A 20513-nucleotide genomic window follows, 5' to 3' on the forward strand; every position below is an offset into this window, starting at 1 on the left:
GCCAGCTCTTTGTCTTGTTTTTAAGAAACACTAGTCATATTCTAATTGTGAAGATGATCTCCATTAATCAATCCCTTTATTAGATAATGTTTTCTCAGTCTATGGAGATACTGTTAAGTGTGTTTCTACAGGGGAAGTGAATGGAGCTTAAACTTTATATTATTGTGGAATTTTAGGGAATTACCACATTATGCTACAGTAAATCTCTGTGCTTTATGCCCTTGGTCTACAGAGATAAACAATTGTGCCAATACATATATAAACATCTTTATATACCAACAAAAGCAAATGTGGATCATTTTAATGGGATGCTATTGCTTTTTTTTTTTTTTTTTTTTGTCTGCATCTTTTACACATAGGTCCACAGTTGGAAAAACTGCAGGCCATTATCTTCTTGACAGAGAGGTATGTCACATACAACAAAAATATTCCATTGAATTCTCTTTTGGCACATGTTCCATGTTTTTTTCTTATCTTTTATTACCCTCTTACTCCTGTCTTCACTATTTCCCCTTTTTAAAAGTGGATTTGTGGATCTCGTAGTATAGGATAGTGGACAGGGGCTAGATAAACCAGTATTTGAACTCTTGGTTCCATTACTTGTCCATAGTTACAAAGTTAATACATTACTCACCCTTTCTGTGCCTCAGTTTCCTTATCTGTATGAAAGGAATAAAATGCCCTCTTCACAGATTGTAAAAATTATGTGAGGAAGGTATTGTGGTTGCTATTATTATTGTTATTTAATAATTTAATTATTTAGTAAGAATTTACCACCCATAAATTACTGTGCTAAGTACTTGAGGATACAGCAATAAAACAGACAAAACTCTGCACATATGGAATAGAAATTCTATTATTATTTATCATCTCTATGTTTAATTATAAGGGGACAGGCAATTGAAATGGATTTAATTCTTATGGTCAAAGAGGTTGAACCCATTCAGTTTTCCTAGCAGAGATGAAACACTTTAAATCACATTCATTGTGTCTTTCATTTTGGCATGAACATGAAGCTCCAAGTTTCTACATTTATTTGGTTTCAGTGAGATCCATTAATTCTAATCTCTTAAATATTTTTCCCCTTTAGCCTTAAAAACTTGAATTCATATTTAGCTAATTTGTTTATATTACTTCTTTTCCTTTTTCCACGTTATCATATATTTGCTGTTAAATGTCAACAGGGAAAAATTCAGTAATTGGGTTAATAAATTTCAAATAGGAAATCAATTAGATTTATTAAACAAAGTTTGATAGTAAGGTGAATTTAACTTTTTGAATTTATATGATTGGAATCACACTAACCATAACAATATGATGTATCATACAATGTTTCAATATGTTTCAGTATTAAAAATCTGATGTCTCAATGAGCCATTATATAGGCAAAAGTGAGACATGAAGACAAAAAATCCATAGGCATTTAACAATTGTAAATAAATAATAATTTTAATTTCCTTAGAGAAATTCAATATGTCAAAAATACATGATAAGCTTTTACTTCAGATTGAAAATATGTATAATATTTTGCAGGAAAATAATAAATTTTGACTCAGCAATACAAATTATTGCCTTATCTTCCTTCATTCTACTAAAAAGCTTAAGCATGTGAAGTACCATAAATTGTACAATATTTACCTTTATGCATGTTGAATTAAAAAAGAAATAGCAGTCATTCCCAACTTCTGCCATTTTCAACTCTCTTGCTGCTAATCCAATGTTTTTTAATATAAGAATTGCAGGAATGCAAATATGAGAACTATCAGTGTGTAAGGGGGGAAAATTTCTTTTCCACAGTCTTTCAGGCTATCAGTAGTATTCCTTTAAAACTGACCTCCTGTTGACAGTATATTACACCATAGATAATTCTTAAAGAAATTTAAATTAGAAGATACCTTCTCTAGCTTTGCAGAAATGTTGAATGTGGTTGCTAGTAAGCACACAAACTCAAACTTCCAGAATTTTCCTCATTGTTACCTAATCCATTGTTTGCTCATCATAACTGACCTCACACGTAACTGCAGGCCAGCCTATCTTAGTGAATTCTGTATGGTCTTTCTTTCTCAATTCTAGTATATTAACCAAATAGGCTAGTAAAAATAAAATATTTTATCTTTTAATGTTCTGATTGAATATGGGACTTAAACTAGTTCCTAATTTCATAGTCAAAAATATTAAGTATTTCACAAGTAAATAGCTGTTTTCTGAATTCTCATTTCTATATATGGTTTAGAAAAAAAACCACATTTTTAAAATATGTAAATATACTATCTATACTCCAAGATAATAAATACAATTATTTAAATATATACTTACTGCTATCCAATGAATTGGGAAAAAATCATTCAGATTGTGTTATTTTAATAGGTACCTGGAAATAAGCTGGACTATTTATTCATCTTGTAGCTATATTCACTCATTTTTCATCCATCATAAAAGGAGGAATAACTTCTTCCTATAGCAGAAAGGTTCCAGAGTGTCTGTAAATTTTGAGAATTGTTGAAGACAAGGTGAAGTACTCTGATTCCCAGAATGAGACATTTCAATCAGCAGTTAGAGGTCTTTCTTCATCTTAGTTTTTTTACTAAAAGAACTAAAATGTAGCAAAATTTAATAAAATTATTCATAGTAGGTGATGTAGAAGATGCCATAGAGATGACAGTTTAGTAGATCAAAATGTATTTTTAAAATGTAAGGTACTTTGAATTGGAAATTAATAAGATAAAGATATATGGATTCCCATTTTCGTTAAGTAAAACAGACTAATTGGTATGAACTCTCTGAATCTATACTTTAAGGTAAAATCTAAGAAATAAAATAAACTAAAATTTAGAAAAGAGTTGTGTGCCTATAACTATAAATAAGAGAAAAAGTAAAAATAAATGGGTAGTATTTAAGTGAAGAAGTAGAGAATAAAGACTTGGCTAAACCCTTGAAAATATTAGCAAAGATATATGTTTTAAAAAAAAACCTTAGTATCTTGCTTTCTGTTTTGCTCTATTTTCTAACTCTAGAACAACAAAGTATTCATTTTAAGCACCTAAATTACTGAGAGCAGCATCTCTAAGAAATATCTTTCAGTGGTCTTTTCCTCCAGATAAATTCTCTCTCTGCCTATGGGCTTTTAGCTGCATGGATTAATTCCAAATACTGTTACCAAACACCATTATTGCATGATTACATGCAACATCATGGTTAACATAGGGGAAAGGATAAAAAAAAAAAAAGGTTTTTACCTTTTAGGGTTTGTTGGGGACAATTACATTTCCATTAGACACAGCAAAAACAGGTCAAACCATGATGGGAATTTTTGTTTTGTTATTGCAAAGAACAGTAAATAGATCTGTATATTTTGGTAGTCTTTAGCATGGAGCTTTAATTTCTTCTTTTTTTTTTTTTTAACAAAACTCTCTTTTTTTTTTCTTTTTTTTTTTTTTTACCCCTTATTCACTTCTTTCCTGATGTGAAATTCACTCTAGTCTTTCAGGAAAAGCTGTGACCATACTCAAGAGGATTTTTACTCCCTATAATGAAGAGTGATGGGAAATTTGTCTCCACCACTGGGAGTAGGCCTGAAAATTCTGTAAGTATTTTGTGTTGGCCAAGGTAGACTCACATTGAGTGTCTTTCATCTTTGGTGCTTGCTAGAACACTAACACATCAGTCAGAGAAGAAAGTCTTTCTTTCAGTTTGTGATCCAATAAATACCACTCTAAGTACAGGGGCTGGTAGTAACTCCTTGCTGGCTCTTCAGGTTTATGAGAATCAGGCAAAGCTGTTGGCTGCTACGCATTAGAATAGGAGCCCCATTTGTAACTGTGAATTGGAACTGTGTCTCTCCCCTAACCTGGGCTCCTCTGTCTCAGCCAAAGGCTTTGCTCCAAGCACTGATAAAATCAAAGCAGTGGAAATAGAGTGTTTCCTGAGGAATGGTTAGCCTTGCTGCCACTATTCAAACAGCAAGTAGAATGTTTTAGAAGATGATCCCTCTCAGAAATGACATAATGTTGGATCTAGAAGATTCTGTGGCAGTTTGGGAAATGGCAGTTGATAGTTGTGAGGGTTATTTAATTGTTGTTCCCTTGAGACCCATGAAACAAGCTACTTGTTAGGATTCCTCTGGAAGAACAGAAAATCACTGGTGCTTAACTAAGTGTCTGGTCCCAATAGCTCACAGCCAGCATCAGGTGTTCTATTCGCCCCTGTCCCTTATATATATTTGGCCATTTTGTGTTTTCCTAGGAGAAAAAGATAGAAGAGGAAGTAAATACTTTGAAATGGCAAATCTCTTTTCTCTTCCTCTGTGAATCCAGTAATAAAAAAATAGCGCTTTTTTTGGGGGGGGGGTGGATATTTTATTCTTTGGAAACCCTCTTTTATATATAGATATTTTTTCCAAGGGCTAAGTCAGGAAAATGCTGGACTCTACGGTTCTTGCCGATAACACAATTATAGAAATGAGACGTGGGTCTTGTCCAAGCACATAAAAATGGCAGTAGTCAAAACTTCACTGGTAAAGAATACTAGCCTCAACAAGACAGAAAGGCTACTATTACTAAATACTTAATATTTTATTCAATCATTAATTTATCACTTACCCTCCAATATTCTTTTAAGCACTAAGTCAAATAAAGCTGTTTTTAGCTCTGCAGCTGACTGACTCCCAACAACTCAAGCCATTTGGATTCTTTTGGAGCTCATACTGAAGATAAATGAGATTCCTATGAAAAAAATTGAGAATGAAATCGGGTTTTGGATTAGTCTAATGCTAAACTTTGCATTCAGGAAAGAACATCAGAACCAATTTCAACCATACTATGCTGCACAATGAGGCGTAATCCAAACTGTATTACTATGAGGGGTGGGTTCCCAGGTGTTTTAATTGTAGCGTTTTCTAGCACTCCTCTTGGGAAATCTGTTTCCATTAGGACTTGAAATGTCTCTGGATATCTCTAAACTTCTATAATGCTTCAATGAGGAACTTATTAAAGAAAACAAGCATTAGCTTTCACCAGAATGGTGTTAAATCGCCATCTGAAATGATTCTTTACTTATAACTTGATATCATTTAATTTTCATAAATATCATCAGTTATATCAGTTATCATCAGTGTGGTTAAGTACACACAACACAGAAAACGGATCTCGTTCATGGTAACACCGGACCAAGGCTCGCGGGAGTGCATACGGAGGTACTTTGGATTCCGCACTACAAGTCCCAGAAGGCGCCGCGGTCAGGTGGCCGCTTCTACGCGTGCGTCTCCGCCCCACGCTTGGTGTTGGGGGACGTGGGGGCGTTGCCGCCGTGCTTGGGCGCGCAGTGTGCGTGGCTTGAGCACGGCGGCTGTTCGCAGGGGACGCTTTCCTGGCCGGGGTGCTGTTTTGGAAACGAGCTCAGCATTCGCACTGTCTTTTGGGCCTACCATGAGGCGCCTAGGTTCGGTGCAGCGGAAAATGCCATGTGTGTTTGTGACGGAGGTGAAAGAGGAGCCCTCCACCAAAAGGGAGCATCAGGTACCGAGGTGTGCGGCCCCGTGGAGCGGCCGCTCAGGGGCTGCCGGGCGCTATAGAGCCGCCCTGCAGGTCGGGAGCTTTTTTGCAATTTTCGCTGGGGAGGTCTGGGATACGGGTCTCTACTCCCCGAGCTCCAGGTTCTCGTACCTTGTTAGTTGCAAAGGAGGGAATCTACGAGAGAAGTTTTATGATGAGGCGATTCAAACTTGCCGTCTCATGGAAATTGAAATCCCACATCTTAAATAGTGTTCCTTTTCTCAGGTTACCACCTTTTTGGGGAAGACCCTTTAAGATTCGCATAATCACCGCAGTCCAAAGTTTCTACTTTCAAGAATGTGGTGACAAAGTGGAGATTGTAGAAGACTTGCTTTGCCAGTTCTAACCTAGGAACGATGGTGGTGTTGACAACTAGCCTAATTAGGTCACTAAAGATCAGATCTCACGTATTGTTACCAGTAATTACCTGCTTGATTCTAACTAGTGTTCCCAACTCTGGGTGTTTCTCTCAGCACTGGGTTTTACACATCGAGGGACCTTAGTAAGTACTGGTGAATGATTAGTAGCCAGTATCAGGGTAATTCTTTAATATGTAGGAAAGTCCTTGATGGCAGAATCCCCAGATATTGAGTACTTTGAACTCATCATACAAAATTCATCATGTGCGTTTGGCATAGGCTCCCACCCCCCTTTACATCGTTTGCACGTGTTCTTGTTTTGAGACTGCCTTGTTTCTAGTCCCAATTTTTAGGACCTGACGTGTAGTAGGCACTGGGTGAATATTTGTTGAATTAAAGAATGAACCTTGGAACCTTTTTGTGCCAATTTTCCATTCACCTTGACACTTTTTGCCTAATAACATCCTTTTTAGTGCCATTGCTGTTATAGTTCTTAATAGTTTATGCACAGTTTATGGCACTGCCTAATCGTTCTTTATTGCCACCCGGAATGATCATTGTTAGGGTCTTCCCTAGTCAGAACCCTGCAGTTAACTACTAAATGTCTGTAGCAGTAGTTGCCAAACTTGTGTTTTTTTAGTCATAACAAACCAAGTAGTGATTCACTCTAGCTGTGATTCTCAACTTTGTACGTTGGGGGTGGAGGCGTGTAGTTTGTAAAAGGACCCTACACCCGGAAAAATAAGCCCCTGTTCATGTCCCTCTGTAGTTAAGATTAGCTTACGCTATTATTTATAGCATAGTATCCAAATCCTTAACTGTAATTCAAGGCTTCCCATTAATCAGGTCCATTCTACTCTTTTTTTTTTTTTTTTTTTTTTTTTTTAATTTTTTTTTTTTTTAACATTTATTTATTTTTGAGACAGAGAGAGACAGAGCATGAACAGGGGAGGGGCAGAGAGAGAGGGAGACACAGAATCTGAAACAGGCTCCAGGCTCTGAGCTGTCAGCACAGAGCCCGATGCGGGGCTCGAACTCACAGACCGTGAGATCATGACCTGAGCCGAAGTCGGGCGCTTAACCGACCAAGCCACCCAGGCGCCCCAGGTCCATTCTACTCTTGAAGTGCCTGTTGGACCTACCATGAGGTGCCTGGGCTCAGTGCAGCAGAAAATGCCATGTGTGTTTGTGACAGACTTGCCTCCTTAAAGGGAAGTCTCTATTTGAGTAAAGTCTCTTTCATCCTGTGAACACTCCGGGCACAGTCTTGTCTATTTTTGCTCAGGCTGTGCACTTTGCCTGGATTACTTCCGGGATTTTCGAATCAGACCTTCTCTGAAATCTTTGATCATCTTAGTTATCCCAGTGAGTTCTTCCACCCAGAAGTTGTAGAGGATCACTCAGTTGACATTTACTATTACTTTTCAAACATACATGCCTTGTTTTTTCCAGTCACAGTTTAAAGACTTCAATGAGACGGGGAACTTTGTGTACCCTTTGGTATCTTATATTGTCTTTTGGACATGGTGCTAGCAAAGAGTGGTTGAAAATTGATTCTTATGGAAGGAATATTTGGGGACTCATCAAGAGCTCCATCAGAGTAATCTCCTCCGTAGGATCCTTGGTAAATTTGAATACACACAAACACTGCTGTTGGGCCAAACCTCCTCTCTTCTGCTACCACAGGTTAAATTGATATCGTCTGCTACTAATTGCAGAAGTTAGTGATAAATCCCCGATCATTGTTTTATCTTGAAAGTACTGAGTCAGGAACAGAATGGTGCTAATTTCCTAAGTCTACGTGCCTCTGAAATAGTACTTCCACATACTAGTTTTAAACCTGTACACACCAGTATTGTGCAGTATTTTTCACATGAAAGTTGAATGTTAATTTATACTGTAAAATGGTGGCTTAAGTCTTTCTCAGAAATAAAAATAAGTTACAGATAAAAAGTTGGTAGGAATCGCAGAAACTGTCTTTTCCTCCATTCTTGTTGGTCTTGGTGGCTCTTCCTGACAGTAGGAAAACCGTAAGTTTTGCAATTTACTACTGCTAAAGCTGAAAGAGTCCCATTTGTTTTTCTTCTTAGCATCAATTATAAATTATACCTGACATTGTATTACACATTCTGTTACTATTTTCCCACTCATTCAAATGAAAGTTCTACCAAAGGCAGGTATTCTTTTTTTATTAACCTTTATATTTCCTAGTGTGGAGGACAATGCTTACTTGACCCATAGAAGGCATTTAGCAAATAATTGTCAAGTTCTCAAGTGGATGATGGAACAGTCTGTGCTAGGGATACAGTGCTGCATAGGACACGGTTCCTGGTGTCAGCTCATTATGGTGGATAAAGAAACATGAATAATTGCAAATCTGTGTGGGAAAACAGGTATTGCTGTGATAGAAAGGAAGGGGTGATTCATGAGAATTTCACGGGACAAATGTTTTTAAATTGTCTTGCAAGGTAAGCAGGAGATTATACTTCAGAAATAGTGAAATTAAGAACATTTCAGGTGGGAGTATGTGTGAAGGTGTAGAGACTGTTGATCTTAAACCAGTTTTCTTTCTCTCTTTTTTAAGCCATTTAAAGTTTTGGCAACTGAAACTATAAGTCACAAGGCATTAGATGCAGATATATACAGTGCAATTCCAACAGAAAAAGTGGATGGAACATGTTGTTATATTACTAACTATAAAGGTAAAATAAAACTACTACAAATATTATTATTATTATTATTATTATTATTATTATTATTATTGATGTTTGTTTTTGAGAGAGACAGACAGTGCGAGTTGGGGAGGGGCAAAGAGAGAGGGAGACACAGAATCCGAAGCAGGTTCCAGGCTCTAAGCCCGATGAGGGGCTCAAACCCACGAAACGTGAGATTGTGACCTGAGCCAAAGTTGGACGCTTAACTGACCACGCCACCTACGCACCCCTACAAATATCTTTAATCACTTTACAAACTATATATATCTGAAATGGGGCATTTATCCTTCATAAACCCTTCGCACTCTAACTATAATAGCACAATAATAAAGTCACAAATGTTACACTTATCTTTCTCTTGAGGGAGGAAAAGGTAATTAACATTTAATACTCATTAAAGGCAGACAATGTGATAAATGCTTTATACATGTTATCTCTAATTTGCACAGTAGCCTCTCCATTTCACAGATATGGAAACCGATCTTCAGAGAACTTAAATAATTTGTCCAAGACCATATAATTAATGAATGACTGAATAGGTGATGGAACCTATGTTTAATCCTAAAGCTTGTTCTTACGCCACTGATTCTGCTGCCAACTCCTTAGTTTTTATTACTATTGGCAGTATCTAATTTATTTCAATTTAATGCCTTTTGAGAGCTAGAAACTAAAATAGAAATTGTCAGTTAAGGACAAAAAATGCATTGAAAGGAGAAATGATCTTTGTGATTTCCTGCGGATAGTGAAATGACCTCTTAATTCCAGCAAGACAAACAGAGCAGTTAAATGTAAACTAGACACATTCCTGTTATCAGGAAATCTTTTCTGAAATGCATATTTTTCCATTTTTAATTGTGATTAAAATACACAACACAATTTACTATCTTAACCATTTTAAGTGTACAGTTCATCGTTACGCTACTGTCACCACCATCTATCTGCAGAACTCTTCATCTTGCAAAATTGAAACTCAGTACCCATTAAATAATTCACTGTTCCTCCTCATCTAGTCCTTGACAGCCACCATTCTACTTTGTCTCTATGGTTTTGACTGTTCTAGATAACTCATACATCTGGAATCATACAGTATTTGTCTTTTTTTGACAAGCTGATTTCAGTGTTCATCCGCGGTGTAATTCCTGTCAGAATTCCCTTCATTGTTAAGGCTGAGTAACATTTCACTGTGTGTATATACTACATTATGTTTGTATATACCACATAATTTTATGTGTGTGCCACATAGTTTTATGTATATGGCATTCACCCCTCATTGTACACTTGGGCTGCTTTCACATTTTGGCTTTTATAAACAATGCTGCTGTGAACATGGTGGGCAAATGTCTCCTTGAGACCTGCTTTCAATTCTTTTGGGTATATATTCAAAAAAGTGGAATTGCTAGCTCATATAGTAATTCTGTTTTTAATTTTTTGAGGAACTGCCGTACTGTTTTCCATAGTAGCTGCACGATTTATGTTCCTACCCACAGTGCACAAGGGTTGCAGTTTCTCCACATCCTCACCAACACAAATGTTTGTTTGGTAGTAGTAGCCATCTTAATGGGTATGAGTGAAATGAGTTTTTTATATTTAGTAGTAAAAAGAACAAAAGGTCCGTTCAACCAGAAATGACAATATAATTTTAATCTGGTTCTTTATCTTATTTACTGGGATAGTTAATAGGTAATACGTAATGTCTGAAACAAACTATAATCAATAATTTCAAAGTATATTTGAAGAAACTAAAAGATTTTTCAGGCTTTCATATTTACATTAAAAAACTTAAATATGCATCATTATGTATGATGTATAATAGTGGCAGTTAAGCATGAATGGATTATTAAAGAAAACTTACAGGGCAGGACCCCAAATGACAGTGATTGCAAATCCTCAGTTTATTGCAGGTAAAGGGTACACAGCATTATCAAGGGCATGAAAAGTAAGGATGTACATCACAGCAAAGGGTTTGGGAAGACCAGGTGAAAGCACCTATTGGTACCCTCCCCACCGACCCCCCTTTCCATTGCTCCCAGCCCCCAAGGTCCTAATGGGACACACTTTCTCAAATCAGGAACCACTGATGTATGAAGAGAACACACTTCGGTAATGGAATCCAAAATGGAGTCTCAGCTGGGGATTTTTATTGTTTTTAACTTATTTATTTTGAGAGAGAAGGGAGAGAATCCTAAGCAGGCTCCACACTGTCAGTGCAGAGCCTGAAGTGGGGCTTAAACTGAGATCATGACCTGAGCTGAAGTCAAGAGTTGTACGGTTGGTTAACTGACTGAGCCACTCAGGCACCCCTCAGCTGAGGAATTTTATATTCTGCTGGTCACAGAGGCATCTTCCTGCTAAGTAACCAGCCTCAACCGCAGAGCCCTCCAGGAGTCTTACTAAAACCAGGTAGAAGACTCATTCGTCTCACTGCTGTAAGTAAAGAATGCAGGCACACTGCCTGAAACTTCTTAGGTCCATGATTACAAATCACTAATAATCACTATTTCATGCCTTGAACCAGGGATCAGAGCCATGCAAAACAGCTCAGCCTAATTACAGATTTTTGGGAACTAACCCTTACAGCACACAGTTACGTTTCAGGAAAAGTGTGAATATGATAATCTGGATATGTTTCCATTTAGTATAGAGGTAGCTTTCTCACAAATTCTAGTTGCTAATAAAATATGGCAGTGGAATGTCCTTATGACAGGGTTACATATTTACTTTTATCTCAGGTTTACCATTCTTCAACCAAAGACTTCAGTCTTACTACATCAGGTACTGCTGGTAAGAATACATCACATACGGTGTCTGTTAGAATACATATTTACCTTTGTTTTCTAGGATTGCTGCTTTTAGGGAAGGTCACCCTACTGTTTATTGAAAAACTTTATACTGAAATGTCTTCCAAGATAAGTTTTATTGTTTGCCTCTTATACTTTTCCCTTTTATTATTAATATTTTTTTTAGGTCAGCCATACCTTTGGGCTCGACTAGATAGAAAACCTAACAAATTAGCTGAGAAAAGATTTAAAAATTTTCTACATTCAAAACAAAACTCAAAAGGTTAGTGAGCCTTTTTCTTTTCTTTTTTTTTTTTTTTCATTTTTTTCTGACTTAAATCTATAGTTTTGGCTTATTTCTTGCTGTGGTATTCTACACATTATATCCTTCTTAAAATTTAAGCACTTAGGGAAAAGAAGAAAATTGTAATTGAGTATCTTTATATGTAAAAGATTGTTATTGAAAAATATTTTAAATTGTTTTCCTAACATTTTTATGACTCTTCATTAGAGTATGTTGATGTTATTAAAACATACATACATATATATATATATATATATATATATATATATATATATATATATTATAAAGAGTAACACATTTTGGTTTTGTTATCTAAGAGAGAAGTCCATAATTTTATAAATCAGACACAAATCTCAAAGGATTATCAGTATTTTTAATTATTACGTTAAAATGCCTCTAAGTATTTTATAAGTAGATACATACATTAATCATTATATATCCACTCTTTCATGTATATATTTATATATACATACTTATAGTGTATTAAAAATTTATCATAAATCTACACATACTGGAACACTGGCTACTTTAGAGTTTTATGCACTATTTACTTATGGTGGTGGGTTCAAAATTGAAAATTTAAAGTGCTAGTATACTCTAACCCTGAGAAGTGCAGTCACATGGTGTTGATGATGGAGAATAATTATCATACCTGAATGGGGTTTACTACCTGTTCCCACGTTGAATTTATTCAGTCTTTTTAATTTTTTTTTTAAAGCATCACCACATATAAAATTATTGAACTATTTTAGAATTTTTTTGGAATGTTGAGGAGGACTTCAAACCTGTTCCAGAGTGCTGGATACCAGCGAAGGAAATAGAACAATTAAATGGGAATCCGATGCCTGATGAAAATGGACACATTCCTGGTATCATGAAAACTTTTCTAAAATGTGCTTTTGTTTTTATTCGTAAAAAGAACAAAAGATCCAGAAATTGCAGAATTTAATTTTAATCTGGTTCTTTATAGTATTTATCTGTATAACACAAAATTTCTGAATCTAATTTATATTAATAATCTATAAAGATGTTTTATATTAAAAATGTCCTCACAGGTTTAGAATCTTCTCTGAGTTAGTTTGCTACCTATAGTTTCTGGGGATGTGAAAATTTTTGCAAAAGTGTGCTGAATGGAAAGATACCCCAGATAAAGGTTTAGTTCAGCAGCTATGTCTTGAGTACCTATAATGTGCAGAGTACTCAGGTTCTAGTAATACAGAAATGAAGATCAGAACCTTGATCTTTTAGACACCAGAGGAAATGCAATATTGGTCTGATTTAAGAACTAAAAGGAAAGCATCCACAGGGTATAGTCAGAGAAAACAGGAAGAACTCTAGATGAGCCTGTGGTGTTTAGAGGAGGCTTCTAAGGGGAGAGGACATCTGTACTGAAGCTTAGGAACCAGGAAGTTAGCTGGCAGGAAAGAAAGGTCAGCTTAGGCAAACTCCCATGAAGAGCAGAGATTTGGAGTCTTGGAAGTTTTATGTAATGCTTCTCTGTGGCTGGAATGTTTAGGGTGTATGACCCTGGAGGACATTATAAAAGTTGAGGCTGGAGATGTGGAATGGGCTCAGATCTTAAAGGGGTTTATATTTCATTTAAAGGAGTCTGAAGTTCATCCTGACGTTGATTGTTAAGCAGGGGTGCAGCAGAACTAAATTTAAATTTTTAAAGCAGGATTATGATAAAAGTAGGTTGGGTTTCCCTGGAGACAAATGGACCAGTAAAGATTATTATAGTCACCTGAATGACTACTGAAGGCCAAAGATATGACGGTCACAATGGCATATGTAGCCTAGTGATTGTTTGATAAAGAATTGTCCACAATGAAGGATCCTATTCTGGTAACAGGAGTTAGGAATAGCAATAACGTTCAATACATGTGGAATCAATACATTATTCAGTTTATATTGGAACAGTGCAGTGAATTGTGGAACACTTAATACATGGTCTGTTGTCCTTGAAAATGGAGATAAAGTGGAGAGAAAACTTAAAAAAATAAATAAATAAGGTTCAGTTCTTGAAAAGGTAAATTTTCTGGTAAAGGAATGCTGAGTGCTCTGTACTGAATCACCAAACAGGTTAATTCCTCAACAGAATAAAAAAATAACCTTATTATTAAAAAATGATTGTGATTGAGTAGTAAAACTGCTAACATTATCACTGATTAAAAAATGATAATCTGTGTGTGATAAACATCCAAAAAACATTGAGAATGTACAACAAAAGTAAAAATTACCTCACGTCTAAATCCAAAGAACAGCAATGTAGTAATAGTGTTTTCTTTGCCTGATAGGTTGGGTACCAGTGGAGAAAAACAACAAACAGTATTGCTGGCATTCCTCTGTAGTTAATTATGAATTTGAAGTTGCCCTGGTACTGAAGCATCATCCTGATGATCCTGGTCTTTTGGAAATTAGTGCGGTGCCGCTATCAGATCTCCTTGAACAAACACTAGAGCTTATCGGAACAAATATTAATGGAAACCCATATGGTGAGTGAAGCCTTTTCCTATTCAGTTACAGTAACTGTCACTTATAAAGAGAACTTCCTGGGTTCAACTTAAAACACACACACTAAAATGACTAATTAGAGTTAAATAGCTTTTAGAATTATAGCCATTTCTATTTATGTCCACGGAGAAATTTATTCATGACTCTAACCATTAATCCAAAAGGTTGAATTAACTTCTCATTCTTTCCTATGATAACATTATAGAGCTATTTATGAAAGGTAATTATTCAAGTGTAACTTTTTTTTTTTTTTTAATTTATGTGAACTGTGTTGAATGAAAATTATGTGTTTTTCATGGCTAGGTAATTAGTTTAGTATTAATAGCTAAGAATAAATTAAAGAATTGACACTGAATAGCATAATGAGCATTAGAATTGTACTATGACGAATGGAGTCTAAGTCCAGAGGGCACTGGGGAGTACATTGTTGATAGGCAGATGAAGCTGGATTCAAGGACATTAAAGCTGGAATAGGAAAATCCTGTATAGAGATCAGAAGCTGACTGATTGGCAGGTATAAAGAAGTTACGATAGTCTGGGGCGCCTGGGTGGCTCAGTCGGTTAAGCGTCTGACTTCAGCTCAGGTCACAATCTCATGGTCCGTGAGTTCGAGCCCCGCGTCGGGCTCTGGGCTGATGGCTCAGAGCCTGGAGCCTGCTTCTGATTCTGTGTCTCCCTCTCTCTCTCTGCCCCTCCCCCGTTCATGCTCTGTCTCTCTCTGTCTCAAAAAAAAAAAAAAAGTTAAAAAAAAAAGTTACGATAGTAATTATACAAGTTATCAGAGATCCAGTGTGGCTGTTTGGCAGACATTGATAAGTGAACTTGGCTAATGGTATAGAGAAGGGTTTGGCAGACGTCTGTAAAAGTACAGATAATAAATACTTAGGTTCTGTAGGCTATACCTCTGAAACAAGGCCATAAACAGTACTTAAAAGAATGGGTATAACTGTGTTCCACTGAAACTACGAAAACAGGTGTTCGGTTGGATTTGGCCCACAGGTCATAGCTTGCTGACCCCTAGTGTAGAGTATATGAAGGTGAAATTTAGATTTAATGAGGTAAGGTGACACTTGTGAATGAGATCACTTGTGGTATATCTCTCTTCCAGGAAACCAACTAAACTTTTTGGTAAATTTATTCCTAAATGCTTTAAAAGGCTTTTTTATTTGGAGAAGTAAATGTTCTCATTTCTTTTTGAAACCTTTATGTGCCTAATGGAAATTTTTACCATTTAGGGTTAGGAAGCAAGAAGCATCCATTACATCTTCTTATACCACATGGGGCATTTCAAATAAGAAATCTACCAACCTTGAAGCACAATGATCTATTATCCTGGTTTGAAGGTTGCAGAGAGGGTAAAATTGAAGGAATAGTATGGCATTGCAATGATGGCTGTTTAATCAAGGTAATGGCAAAAAATAGCTTGTGGGATTATTTTGTCTTATGTTCCTAAAACAAAGTAGAAGTGGCACGAGAATACTCTGTACAAATTGCAGTTAATTCTAATGTGTTGTAAAGAAATTTAATTTCCTCATCTCACATGCCACCATTCTTTATATGATAAAATAATGTTTCCCAATATGGATTCATTTTCTGGGGCTTTGGTTGTCCTACATGGCCTTCAGAATTTAGCTGATGAAAATGTCTGGAAAAACTGCACATTACATATTCCCTTCTTGTGGATGTTGCACATGAATGCTCTCTGAGATAATCAGCATAGTTTAACTCCGCATTTCCCAAACTTGATTATAGAATTTGAGTTAAAAGTGCCAGGGTGACAGTTAATATTTACAGAATCAATTAGTTTATACTTTGTGCCCTTTCTGTCTCTTGGATTTGTCTACTCGATTTCGGACAGGTTCCTGAAATTAGTAATGTTCAAAACTGGACCTTCGTCATACCAACCCCAACTCCCAGCAATTCAAAACATTAGATAGCATTTTTAACCCCTCTCTCCATTATTTCATACATAAAATTATTTCTTAAAGATTCTGATCTATTGAATATATACTTCTCCCCAACCAGTTGGCATTTAATTTTAAGTTAAGCCAAAATTCATGCTTGATTTACTATATCACCTTCCTAAATGTTATCTTTCAGTCTTCTCCCTTTTCTGTCCATTCTTCACAGTAAGTGAAAATGTTACTTTGCTACATAAAACTGCTTAGTGGCATAAAGATTATTCATGACAGGACCCTGGCTTCACTTTCTGGAACTGCTGTACACCCCCAGCTGCCAAACATACCCATACTGTATATGTCCTAACCATACTTAAGTAACTGCAATCAGAGCAAAAAGCACCATTCTACCCCATGATATTTAGAATGCCTCTCCACCCATATTTTTCAATTGGCTAGCTTCTGCACTCAGCAACAGACTCCATTACATTTTTATGGAGCCCCTGATTATGTTCCTGGCATGTTTCCAGGTGCTGGAAATACAGAGTCAACAAAACAATGTCTGTGCCTTCATGAAGCTCACAGTCTAATGGGGAAGATAGACAGTAACACGTAAATATATAATATGTCAGGAGAAGAACAGCTATGAAAAAAAAAAGGGTAAGAAAGTGGAGCCTTAAATAGTGCCTGGCAGATGGTGGGCACTCAAATATTTGTAAGTGAATGAAGCTAATAAAATCTAAAATCTAAATACCCTTTCTTTCTCTTTTTAGGTTCTAAATACCCTTTTTTCTCTTTTTAGGTTCATCGCCATCATCTTGGTTTATGCTGGCCAATTCCAGATACTTACATGAATTCAAAACCTGTTATTATCAACATGAACCTGAACAAGTATGACCATGCCTTTGATACTAAGAGTTTGTTTAATCTTCTTTCAAAAATAGATAATCAGAAATTTGGCAGACTCAGAGATATCATACTTGATGTATAAACTAGAAATGCAATTAAAAAACAGCTTTATTATATTTAAACCTTGAATATTCTGCCATGTGGAGAAGGTAAAAAATCTCAAGGTTCAGTGTCTAATATAGCAATACATCTTCTAGCATTTCAGGAAATGAATTTCCCAGTTGCAAATGTCTATTCAAGATTTTATTTAGAAGCAGCAAGTGAATTTCAACCACTAAACTTAAAAAAATGTAATAGTAATCTCCCCACCTTGTACAAAGGTTGGATTCTGTCTACCATTACTGGGTAGTAATTTAAAAACATCAGTTAAACAATTCTGGATCATTAATTTTGAGAATTAAAGAATTTAAAAAACAATTTAATCTTACTAGACACTTAACAAAACATATAGCTGTAACCTCATAACGTGTTTATATACATGTACATATATATAAAATTAGTCTTATATAAGTATGTAAGTATATGTAAAAGTCCAATTTTAAATGTTAAAATTATTAAAGTTCACCCTCATACTCTTTAAAAAACTTAAATATTATGAATGTACAGAAATTCATCATAGCTCATTTGATAGACATAATTTAAAAATCTAAAAAAATATACTTTTCTAATGTTTAAAATTTCATATTTTAAATTACTAAATTTAAAATTCACTACATTTTAGTAAATTTCCAATTTAATTTTAAATTGGATATCTAGTAAATTTTACTAAACCTTCCAAGGTACAGGATATGGAGATGGAAATCATGTAGGTCAGAGACTTGATTTCCTGATGGAGTTTTAACTTACAAAGTTAATAAATAAATAAAACTACAGTTATAGGTGGTCCTTAATAAATGGGGAAATTAGCAGGACTTTCCTCTTCATCTTCAGACTGTTCAGAAGCAGCAACGGGACTGCTTAATTCAACTCCAAATTGTTCAGAAAGTTTTTTTAACTTCTCTTCTAAGAGAATATTCTTTTTCACTTCTTCTTTATAATTATACTTCAGATCTTCAATTTCTTCAAAAAATGAAGGATCAAAGTTTTCCAGTTCTTTTTTCAGCTTTTTTATTTCCTCCTAATAGAAACATGATAACTTTAAAAGGTATAGGTAGGAATAAAATACATTTAGGTTTGAACTAAAGAGATGTAATTACAAACATAAAATCCAAAGTAACTTGAATAATCAAATAGAAACTATATAGGCATAAGTATTTTCTTAGGATTCTGTTAATAAGGTATCACTGTACAAGGTTTTAAGTAACAAACTTGTTAACTGGCAAATCAAACTGTTCTGTAAATTATGTCCTAGTCTTTGGAATTTATCAGTTCTTAAATTGTGTGTGTAGGGGGTGGATATTTAATCTTTATCCAAAAGCATATCAGATACTCTCACTGAGATAATCAAAGACTTGGCTATTCACTACACAAGTTATGTTAAGATTCTTTGGTTTAGGCTTCATGTATATTTTTACAAATACCTATTTTTTTTAATAGTCAACTTCATATATATGTGTGTGTGTGTGTGTGTGTATATATATATATATATATTTAGGATTAGGGAAACTCTAGAACTTCTACCTGGATAAGAGGCCTCTGGTAAAGGGACCATTTGAACTTTAGTGACCATTTAGAATAGCCAGTGATTACTAGTTAATTCTCCAATTCATGCTCTCTTGTTCTGTTTATAGATTCTTTAAGAGATAAAGCATAGCAAGTATCTTTCTTTAAAGGAGCTATTCTTGAAAAGAATTTCAAAAGGAAATAAAAGGCACTGTTCCCAGTGTGACCCAAAACTTAAGAAAATATATTAAAATAATGAGCTATATTTGTGAAAATTAAAAAATAAATTTACTCTTTAATACTATTTGTTTTGTCTTTTTTTTTTTTTTTTTTTTTTGTAGCTCTTCAGTATTTTTAACATCGATAAATATAATGAACTCTGAAATGTTAAGGTCAAAATATTAAGTATATTATGTAACCCCAGGAGTTTTTAGGATGCATACTTAAACTCATAGATAGTGTTCATAAAATTTGTTTTTAACAGCTATTTTCACAAAACATTTATAATATTATAATTTGATAAAATTAATTACCTTCAAATACTGCTTTTCTATATCTGAGGTTTTGAGCTGTGTCTCTAAATCTTTGACCTTTTCCGTTAGTTGATCAAGATCTGCCAAAAAAATTATAAAAATTAGACTCCACTTTTCCCCACTCTGACAAAGGATTTATTTTAGAGAACGTAAGTAGAAAACTTATGAAACCAGAACCTGGAAAAATATGGCATTTTATGACTGGAACACTTTTCAGGATGTGAATACTGTAATGCTACCTCTCAGGTAATTCTGTAGCAGACCAAGAGAAAAGGAATATGCTAGGTATTAAATGTGTAGAATCAGCTTAATTTTTATATGGGAGAAATTATTTTCCAGAGAAAAAATATAGAGCCAGGAAAAATTGTTAGGTACTCAAAGTACAGCAAAAGAGTAAGTAGACTGTTTGTTAGGGAAGGGGCTCCAACCCAAGTTGGGTATTGGCCAAGGCTCCCGATACCCAACAGTACTGGCTGTTCTGTATCGGTCAATACACATTTACTGTGTAATTACTACGTGAAAAACTTGGTAGGCAGTGTGGATAATACACCCTAAATACCGTGGTTGGAAAACATTAAGTACACAAATAGAGCACAAAGGCTTTAATTTATTAGATTCTTACCACCCCCCTCACCTGGAGTTAACATATCTCTAATTTTATAATGAGAATCAGTGGACATGTAGGATTTATTTAATTGCCCTCTTTGCTAGAACCATTTTCTTTAAACACTACATAGGTTATATTTTGCAGCCATTGAAGGGTAAAATTTTAAAAGTAATGCTCAAGTTTGAAAATATAATGGGCAGTTGACATTTTCATGAATGAGATAGGAAGCATATTTCTATTAAGGATCATTTGGAATGGTCCCCTAATTATAAGTTGAAGACAGGAAATATTTTCCTCATCCTTTCCGTTGGGAATAGAGTTAGCAGAACCCATATTAATTTGGAAAGCAGAGAAAAATATTTTTCAAAATTTCACTCACCTTTGTAGAAAGTGCTAATGATTTTTTATAGAGTTGGTTCTTAATCACTGGGATGCTATATGTTACAAAGATTAGTAATGAAATAGTGCAGCAAAAATGATTATTATGTATAGCACTTCCTGAAAGTTAGTTTAATGATATTTGATAGCTTGATAGAAATGGTGAATTCTGTTCTAAAGCATTATACCAATTAATAACAATACTTGACTATTTCATACAACTTTTTCAATATTCTCCCATATATTCTTGTTGCTACTTTGTATTTAAATAGTGCTTTAGGATTGCCAAGACAGTTTTGGTTTGATTTTGAACCTTAACAGTCTTTGAAATATAATAGGTATCCTTATCTATCTTCTTTAAATTTTTTT

General features: G+C 35.0%; 3 protein-coding genes across 16 annotated transcripts in view; 1 reads left to right on the forward strand and 2 right to left on the reverse strand.

Annotated features, from left to right (window-relative positions):
* Nucleotides 1-5303, reverse strand: part of ZC3H11D (zinc finger CCCH-type containing 11D) — a 41831-nt gene extending 36528 nt beyond the window's left edge. For 2 of the 11 annotated variants that reach the window (XM_060656830.2, XM_060656837.2), the window contains exon 1: nt 1639-1853. In XM_060656830.2, the coding sequence (XP_060512813.1) occupies nt 1639-1692 (54 nt within the window). In that variant the 5' untranslated portion in view covers nt 1693-1853. Of the gene's footprint in view, nt 1-1638; nt 1855-1895; nt 1985-2371; nt 2481-4598; nt 4722-4816; nt 5080-5127 lie in introns of those variants that run through there. The other 9 variants (XM_060656835.3, XM_060656831.3, XM_060656833.3 and 6 more) reach the window with 9 other exon arrangements.
* RLIG1 (RNA 5'-phosphate and 3'-OH ligase 1) lies at nt 3482-18930 on the forward strand. Of its 4 annotated transcripts, none has more exons than XM_078449633.2 (7): nt 3482-3583; nt 8493-8610; nt 11587-11682; nt 12456-12572; nt 14001-14198; nt 15453-15622; nt 16918-18930. In XM_078449633.2, exons 1-7 carry the CDS (start codon nt 3530-3532, stop codon nt 17104-17106), a joined length of 942 nt encoding a protein of 313 aa, XP_078305759.2. In that variant the 5' UTR covers nt 3482-3529; the 3' UTR covers nt 17107-18930. The 4 variants fall into 4 exon arrangements, with proteins under 4 accessions (XP_078305759.2, XP_060512823.3, XP_060512821.3 ...); XM_060656838.3 differs by lacking the exon at nt 3482-3583 and adding an exon at nt 5313-5582; XM_060656839.3 differs by lacking the exon at nt 3482-3583 and adding an exon at nt 5316-5513.
* Nucleotides 17911-20513, reverse strand: part of CEP290 (centrosomal protein 290) — a 90975-nt gene continuing 88372 nt past the window's right edge. The window contains exons 53-54 of the mRNA XM_078449630.2: nt 19160-19239; nt 17911-18141 (exon numbers count right to left, since the gene is read on the reverse strand). Coding sequence (XP_078305756.2) covers nt 17911-18141; nt 19160-19239 — 311 coding nt within the window. The remainder of the gene's footprint in view (nt 18142-19159; nt 19240-20513) is intronic.

The sequence above is a fragment of the Panthera onca genome, chromosome B4 (assembly GCF_046562875.1).
Source record: "Panthera onca isolate mPanOnc1 chromosome B4, mPanOnc1 haplotype 2, whole genome shotgun sequence".
NCBI classification, from domain to species: Eukaryota; Metazoa; Chordata; class Mammalia; order Carnivora; family Felidae; genus Panthera; species Panthera onca.

What these genes read in the sequence shown, in the direction of transcription:
- RLIG1 (XM_060656838.3), top strand. Translation starts at nt 5,424, where the DNA reads ATGAGGCGCCTAGGTTCGGTGCAGCGGAAAATGCCATGTGTGTTTGTG. An exon ending in GCTATAGAGCCGCCCTGCAG is followed by an intron (nt 5,583 to 8,492) that starts GTCGGGAGCTTT and finishes CTCTTTTTTAAG; the next exon opens with CCATTTAAAGTTTTGGCAAC. An exon ending in TATTAATGGAAACCCATATG is followed by an intron (nt 14,199 to 15,452) that starts GTGAGTGAAGCC and finishes TTTACCATTTAG; the next exon opens with GGTTAGGAAGCAAGAAGCAT.